Here is an 8,326-nt window from a genome sequence, read left to right on the forward strand (position 1 = left end):
TACGTTACAGAGGGATGAGAGGAGATCTGTGGCCGGTGCACAACCCAATGGTTTGGTGCACTCCCTGGCCTCCTAGAGCCTGCTCTCTGGGCCTTGCTCACCTCAGATCCTCCACAAACCTTCTTCCAAGGAGCCATCATCTCCAGTGACTGAAAAGAAACCATAACCTTCTAACGCCAACGGTTTCAGAAAACAACATTACATTCTTTGCTCTAAGTACCCAGCCCACATCCTTGGTTCTACTCACTGCCCCATGAGAAGTGGGTGGGAAGAAAAGTTAAAATACCTGGGGGAAATCAAAGGAGGACTGTGTTTTGAAAGAGACAGTTCTTAGATGGCAGTACTGAAAACACGGAAAGTTCAGTTCCATAAATATGACGCCACTGAGTAAATAATCACTGGGAGAAAAAAAAAATGGTGCTTATCTGTGATAGCGATCACCTGGCTCTGATACAAAGTTCTCAGAGCAGAGCCACTCCACAGTGCCCACCAGGTTCCAAATCACTCTGTTCTCACAAACTGTCAAACTCAGGCCATTGCTGCCTTTTCATTACTCAGAGAAGGCTGGTCATGCTCTCCCAGCCCCACCCCACCCCTTACAGAAGCATACTGAACTATTCCACAGAGGAGGACAAATGGTCCTCACCCCTCATCTCCAAATATAATCCTCACTGGCCAATCAAAACATTCTTCCTAGAAAAATCCCACTTCAGTAGTTTTTCAAAACTCTGTCTTTGATCTCCCAAACAGATCTCCCACCCAGTCTTAGCCCTCAGGAGTTCAGAATCCAAACTTATTTGTCTGGCTTCTAGACGATTTACCTAGAGGCAGGCAGCCTAACCAAGGAGCAGGCCACTTAGGAAGTTGCAAAGGACAACAGGAAGACTCACCAAATCAGTGGAAATGGGAAAGGGATCTGTACCTTCCCAGGGGCCAGAAAGCACTTTATAGACAGAGCAGAGAAGAACGTAGGTATCTGGCTCCCTGATCAACTTTAAAAATGCATGTAGCCAAAAATAATTTTTTTAAGGAATAAGTAAGTCAGGATTTACTTAGTAATGATCTAAATGATGCTGAAAAGAAGTCCAAGTGTATGTGTCACATGATTCACCCTTCACATCATTTAACTTTCAGAAAATATTTTTTCTTCAGTGTTCTTTCTATGGGGATGACTGTTCTTCCATGTATTCAATGCACATTCACTGAGAGCCTACTATGGGCCAGTGTGCCTTAAAAACCTAAGGCAGGGAGCCACAATTTGGAAGGGGTTCATTTCTGCCCCAATTTACCTAACTCACTTTGTGGACTGCAGTTAAAAACATGAGTTTGTTGGGGGGTTTTTTCCCTCACAAAGCCAGTATGGGGAATGATACAAATAAAAATTACTGCAAGTTGGTAAATAGAGCAATGTAATTTGTATTTAAATTATATCATCGAAAGCAGGTAGATTAGTCACGGTAACATTTGTATACCATGCAATATGTTTTCTCAGTGTAGTCTATTAAGTAAGTTTTCAAAAGAGTTTTCATTAACAGATACAACCAGTAGGGGTCATTTTACTGCAAAAATTGCAGCAAAAGAGACTTCGACATGAATAAAATGTATCAATTCCTATTTCTGTTAGTTATGTGTTAATTTCTGAATAAAAATGGAAACTGAGGGAAACACTGGCCGCTGAGAAATTTCTTGCCAATTAACAGGAAAACAAAAGAGAAAGTCAGCACCTTCTAGATTATTACTGCCATAGAATGACTCCTCTAATTCTCAAAAAGAAGGAAGAAAAAAGGCCACTGACTTATCCTGTTTTCCATAAATCTTGTAGTAAACTGAAAATTCTTGGAATTTTAGACACCCTATTGAAATAGCTGTCTAAATCCAACCATTATATCATGCTAGGTAACACTGCCCTTCTTTGGGTTCATGGATTTAGAGTGCAACTTGACTGCTGCTTTTAGAGTTCTAAAAAACAAAATAAAATTTAAAAATGCCCTGAGCACACGATTTTGGTAGCTGAAAAACAGTCTGGCTAGATGGAAAGTGTTGCTAGAGAACACTAAATGAGATATCATCACGGTAATAAATACTTCCAAGCATTTTCAAGGCTAATACCAAGTGCGTGGGGTGTTACCAGAAGAAACGAAGCTATGAGGGATCGCATCATTTCAGAGGAATGAAACACTCACCAACAAACTGCCAAAATAACTCTATACTATGATACCAGAATGTTGGTGCCAAAACACTTGATTACCGTGAATGTTCCCTGAGCTCCACATTTCCTTCACCAGGAATCTATCATGAAGAAACAAAACAAGGGTTAGTGTTTAGAACCTTCCCAAGTCCTTCTCAGAGCAGTTTCTACCACATTTAACCTTGTTTCAGGTTGCTTGTTCTTTTTAGATTTATGGGAGGCTGGCTTAAGTAAATTACACAGTCCAAGTGGCAGGGTTCAAAGATGCATCTTTTCCTCCAACTCGTTCAGAATTCCCAAAGTCAAACACATAAAATGGTATCAGAAGTTAATCTCCTGGCCGTTTTTCTTTTTGTGAGAAATAAAAACGTTATGGGACTTAACACCAGGTGAGAGGCTTTTGTACTTGAAGCAAACAAACTCTTCTAATCCAATGTCCTAAGGGTACAGTGGTGCACTTCCCTCCAAGAGTTCCCTTCACTCATTACTGCCCACTAGCCTCCAAACCAGAAAGGCCTTCCTGACTTTCCAGAACTGTCCAAACTTTAAAAACTGAACTTATCAATGAATATGCGTGTGTGTAAAGAAAACCACAGAATGGAAGCCTTTTAACAGACCCATTTTATCCTTAAGGCTGCTACCTCCTTTCCCAGTATCTCAGCACAATAAACATACATACACACGTAAGGATGCTTCAGAATAAACCCCTCCCTGGTCTCCTGCGCAGGCTGAGTACTAAGGAAGGGACGGGGCAGAGGGCACCTGTCCCGCCTCCTCTCCGTTCCTCCAGAAGTAAGGCTGCTGCGCTCTGCTCATACACCTGGATGCCCCAGAACAGCATCTCGCCCCAACATCAGCCCAAGCAGGGATCCCACTTTTAACTGGTGCTGAGTCCTTTTAATTTGGTATTAGCCAAATAAAAAGAACTCACTGCGTCTCTCTAGACCCCAAACCTCACCAGGCACCCCGAGGCCGAGGCCGGCGGGCAGGGCTTAAGGCCGACACCCATCAACAGTGGTTCTCCCAAGGAGGGAGGCTCCACTAATCTAATCTTTCTCCTTCCGTCAGACACCATGGTGCACAATACTTAAGTGCAGCAACCAGCAGAACACAAAAAAGAAGGAACCGGCAACACGATTGGAAACACGCGGATATCTGATCTTAAAAAGCTGCCACTAATAGAAACAACTTCTCACTCCTAGGTGCCGGCCCCCCGCCCCCGCCCCTTCATTCAAGAAAGAAAGCCGTTGACCGTTTTCAATAGGCAAACAAATGAGTAACCACCGTATGTAACTTCCACTGGGCTGACATATTCCGGGGCTGAAATTGATTTATATGCGCAGGAGGAGGAAGGGGGTGAAGGAAAAGCGCAAGGAAAAAATAATAAGAGTCACACAGGGAGTGTGAGCTGGAGACACGTCTCCTCCGCCAGCAGAAAATGGACTTTCGCGGACGCGGTGCAGCACTTGGTTCCACACTGCGCTAGTGCGGGGAGGTCGGCAGGGGCTGGACTCCCCGAGGGGCTCGCGACAGCCTCCGCAGTGCCCCCTGCCCGCGGAACCCTCACCTCCGGGCGCACGGCCGGGCCACCCCACCCAGCCCCAGCCGAATGGGCCACACGTGTGCGCGTCTGTGCGCGGCCAGGGGCGATCCCCCACTCGCCGGCCCCCACCCACGAAATCCAACCTCGCCCGCGGCTGACCAAGCGTCAGGGGGAGCAGCGAGCGGGAACCAAGGGACGCGGGGCTCTCTCCCGGGGGTGGCGGGCGCCCCTCCTCCCGAGGAGCCCTCTCTCCTCGGGAAAGTCTCGGGCAAACTTTGCTCGGCGCAACCAGCGCCGAGGGGGCGGCGCGGGCCAGGTGGAAGGGGGCCAGCGGCTGGCGACCTTACCTTCGCAGACGCCCACTTCGTACTCGGTGATGGAGTCGCCATTGAGCGGGGGGCGGATGACACAGCGCAGCCCCCGGTCGCAGGCTCCGTGGAGCCCGTAGGCGCCGCCGCAGCTCTCGTTCCTCTGGCGGGCGCACATGTAGCAGCAGCCGCAGACGCCCTGCACGATGCTCCCGGGGCAGCTCCTGGGCTCTTCGCACTTGGACTCGTCGCAGGGCAGGCAGACCAGCGCCCGGGTGCCGGAGCGCGCCAGCAGCAGCAACAGCCCCAGCAGCGAGACCAGGAGGTGCCCGCAGCCGGCCAGCCCCCTGCCCCCCGCCACCAAGTACATCCTCCTGCGCCGCCGCCGCCTCCTCCTCGCAGCCGGGCCGGGAGCGGGGCGGGCGCCCTCCCCTGCGCGGGGCACACGCGCCGCCGCCGCCGCACCCGCAGCCCGCGGTCCTCGCCGCCCCCCTCGGGGCCCCCGGGGCGCGCCTCCCCTCGCGGGGCGAGGCCCCCGCCCCCCGTGCGGGCCGCGCCGACCCCGAGCCCACTAGCGTTGGCGCCAGCGGTGGCTTCCCCTCCTCCTCCTCCTCCCGGGAGGGAGGGGGAAAATAGAAAAAAAGTTTCCTCCCGGCAGCTCCGGTTCAACCCAAACTTCTGGCGGCGGCGGCGGCGGCGGCGGCTGCGCTCGGCTCCAGCCCCGGCTGGCGGCGCCTCCTCCCTCTCCTCCTCCGCGTCGGTCGGCCCCGCGGCGGTGGCGGTGGCGGCGCAGCCTCCGGGCCGGTCCCCGCCTCCCGAGCTGCCGAGTGGGCGCGGTGGCGCAGCAGAAGGTCCGCGGCGTCCGCTCCGCGCGCCCGGCTCGCCTCACTCCTGCGCCGCTCCTCCGGGCGCTTGTTTATGGCTCGAGCCTCGGCCGCTCCGGCTGCGCCCTCCCCCATCCTACCTCATCCCCCAACCCGCGCCCCCCCCCCACTCCGCGCCGCGCGCCGCTCATTGGCTGCCCCCCCACCCCGCCCGGTCCGGCCGGCCCCCTCCCCCCTCCTCTGCCCTCCCTCCCCGGCGGCCGGGCCCTTCCTCCCTCGCACGCCTCCTCCTCCAGGCCTCCCCCTCCTCCTTTTGCGCCTGCTGGAGCCCGGCGCACAGAGCCGGCCCTGCGGCCGAGTCTTCGCGCGCCTCTGCGGCTCGGGCATCGCCGGCGCGCTGCGGCTCCGGGCGCACCCGGCAAGCCGCGAGAGTCGCGGCGTCCCGAGCGCCCGCCAGCCCCGGGGCCACCGTGGCTGGCCTGGGAGCCCCGAGGGCGAGACGGCTGCACCTCTGGGGCCGGCTTTGAGTTCGGAGAGTGGCGGGGAACCCGGAGCTCGGGGCCGAGGGGATTGCTGCAGCCCTTGGCTGGGGCACCCGCCGGATCGAACCCGGGGAAAGGGAAGCAAATGCATGGAACCTCCGCAAAACTGGATGAGAATCCATCTTCCACTCGAGCTGGGAATAGACTTTGTAAAAGATATTATGTAATGGAGTCTCGGGAAGCTCGAGACGCCTCCAGCGAAGCTGCTGGTGAATTAATTAAGTGCTTTAAATGGTCTAGGTAAATATTCCGGGGGGTGGGGTGGGGAGAACTGTTGGGGGCCGCTGTAGCTTGAGTTGCGTTTTAACTGTCCACATCCTGTATGTTTTGTCGCTCTGCAGTCTGTGCCGAGGTGCTACGTTAAGGGAGGGGGCGAATGGAAAGTGGACGTGAATTTTTCTCCCTTGAGTAAGGCCGAATACTGGATTACTACAAGTCTTGACATGATTAGACCTGCATATCCCATGCATCATTAATGTCATCTGACATTGCCCTTTTTTTCCCCAAGCTCATGGACAAAAGTGGTGGGTTTTAATTTTTTCATTTATTGTGAATGTGCTAATAAAGATGTTCTTTGTGTTAAACCAAGTAAAGAAGCAGCTGAAGTGATGCAAAATGCATCGTGTGGGGATTGTTTCTCATCTATAGCTGTCAGAAAAGCTTCTTGAAATGATAGGCTCTGTAATGGCCCACCATTCACAGGATGTGTTACAGGGTCAATAATATTAGTGAATTAACAAAAAGTGACTTGGATCAGTGTGGGAAAAAAAAAATTTAGATCTTGTGGCAGGTGTGAGATGGGAATGGCCGGCCGACCTTTTGATCCAAGATGGTCTGGCTGCAGGAAGGTGGCAGCCAAGTGGATCTGAAAATCGTGACTAATGAACCCGAAGTTAATAGCAGGGCAGTGTAAGGAGAAAAGAAACAAAGATGCCTTTGACATCTTATGTTTGCAGAACTAATTTATACTTCTTATAAATATTTTGGTTTAACCACTCTAATCCTAAACGGAAAAGCCAAAGATACCAGTGGAATAGTCCCCAGTCACTGGCATCAGAAAACTAAACATTTCTCCAATCATATTTCTTTGTCCTGAGGAGGGGAAGAGGCTCATTAATTATCACTGATTATCAGAGAGTAATAGAGAAAACATTCAACAGTGGAAAGGGGGGAGTGAGCACCCCATTTTCTGGAAGCATTTAAAGAGCTGTCGACATGACTAGTTTCCAGGGAGGTTGTAGAAACAATTCCTGCATTTGTGTAGGACATCAGGTTAGACGACCTCCAAAGTACCTCATACCCTAAATTTCTATAATTATAAGTATTAAGTAGTAAAATCATTTAAAATATGCTAGGTATTCTATTAGCAAAATGTAAGAAAAATAAAACACAACACTGTTAAACATGATCATTTCTTGTACCCCAACAAGGCACCAGAACTCCACTGTGGGATTTGCCAACAAACTGTCATCATTGAGCTGTGTTAAAAGGCCCTTTCCACTCTTGCAGAGGAGGTTATCTATATTTCTGTTAAAATGCAAGTATAAAGACATTATTAAAATGTAGCAAGTAACATTGTGGGACTCAACAGGAAAAGCCAAGGTCAGGCAATGGAAAAAAATACAGAAGTGAGAAAGCTACAGTAGGTTGAAAAAAGAGAGTAATAATCATTGCCATGGTCTTGCTTTTTTGTCTGTTTATTTTTAAAGGCAATATATTAAAGGTTAGGGAAAGCTACAGATTGAACACAGGCAAGGGACAATGTAGACAACCCATGGTTCCTGGGATTCTGGAGGTAGAACCTCCTGCAAGGTAGATAGACACAGGTGATAGTCTGACTTCTCATGGGAATTCAAGTCAGACTAAGTTGAATGTAATAGCTGAGAAAATTCAAGTTACATGTGGTCCTTTGCCATAGAATTAATAGAGAAACAAAAGAGAAAACAAGCATAGTTCCTTAAAGCCTATAACTAGTGGCAAATAAGAAACCTGCAAGGGCCTGGCAGCTTATCTGAAACCAGTGTGTGAACTAGGAGCTCAGTTACGAAATAGCTGTTTCCTCTCTGGGATCTAGGAGGGACCATAGGTGGCCAGAAGCCAAGGCAATGAGATTGGGGCTCAAACACAAAAGGATTCCCTCATCTTCAGAAACCAGACTAAGGATACAGAAGAGGTTAGGTGGGCCCAACATGATGACTACTGGGGGTCAAGGGAGAAAGAGGACTGGGAGGGATTACATAGATCCTGAAAGGCATGTACGAATATAAGAGTTAGAAGTATACACGGAATATAGTTTAATGCCTCCTCTTCTGGGAAGCATCTTGAGCTTATTCCCTTAGCTATTCTATAACATTTTATAAGTACTTCTGCTTATAACATTTACCATGTTATGTTACAAATGTTTATATATATATGTATATATAAATAAAATATATAAATAAATATGTTGTATTATAAGTCTTTCTCTAAATAGCTCTGATTCACCCCCATTAGATTGTCAGCTCATTGGAGAGGCCAGGACTTATAAGAATGCATGCATGCAGGAGTGAGTTGACAAAGAGAAGAATGGAAGAATTACAAACAAAAAGATATTTGAACATTTCTGTCTGTGGCCCTTCTCTCTTGGTTTTAGGAAATACCTCTTTAAAAAAAAAAAAAGCACTATGGCTGGTTGGGGCAGGAGGGAGTCCTCCAAACTGGGGATAAAACAAAAAACCCACAGGTCTGAAAGGAAAAGGAATCAGAATATGTGGTTGGTGGAGGTCTGGAAGAAGAGAAAGTCCGCCCCCTATTGGCCATTGTGGGGGTCGGATGGGAGGGGTTTGCTAAATTGTTGAAAATGTCTGAGAAGCAAAGTGCCCAGCTGGGGGCCTAGCAGTAAGTGGAAATGAGAGGGCAATAGACAGACTGCTAGTGTTAGA

General features: G+C 49.6%; 1 protein-coding gene across 5 annotated transcripts in view; it reads right to left on the bottom strand.

Annotated features, from left to right (window-relative positions):
* Positions 1 to 4,994, bottom strand: part of CRIM1 (cysteine rich transmembrane BMP regulator 1) — a 208,055-nt gene extending 203,061 nt beyond the window's left edge. For all 5 annotated transcript variants that reach the window (XM_079940082.1, XM_079940085.1, XM_079940084.1 and 2 more), the window contains exon 1: positions 4,079 to 4,994. In XM_079940082.1, coding sequence (XP_079796208.1) covers positions 4,079 to 4,409 — 331 coding nt within the window. In that variant the 5' untranslated portion in view covers positions 4,410 to 4,994. The remainder of the gene's footprint in view (positions 1 to 4,078) is intronic.
* Between the last annotated feature and the right edge of the window lie 3,332 nt (positions 4,995 to 8,326).

Source organism: Stenella coeruleoalba (genome assembly GCF_951394435.1).
Source record: "Stenella coeruleoalba genome assembly, chromosome: 13".
Classification (NCBI taxonomy): Eukaryota; Metazoa; Chordata; class Mammalia; order Artiodactyla; family Delphinidae; genus Stenella; species Stenella coeruleoalba.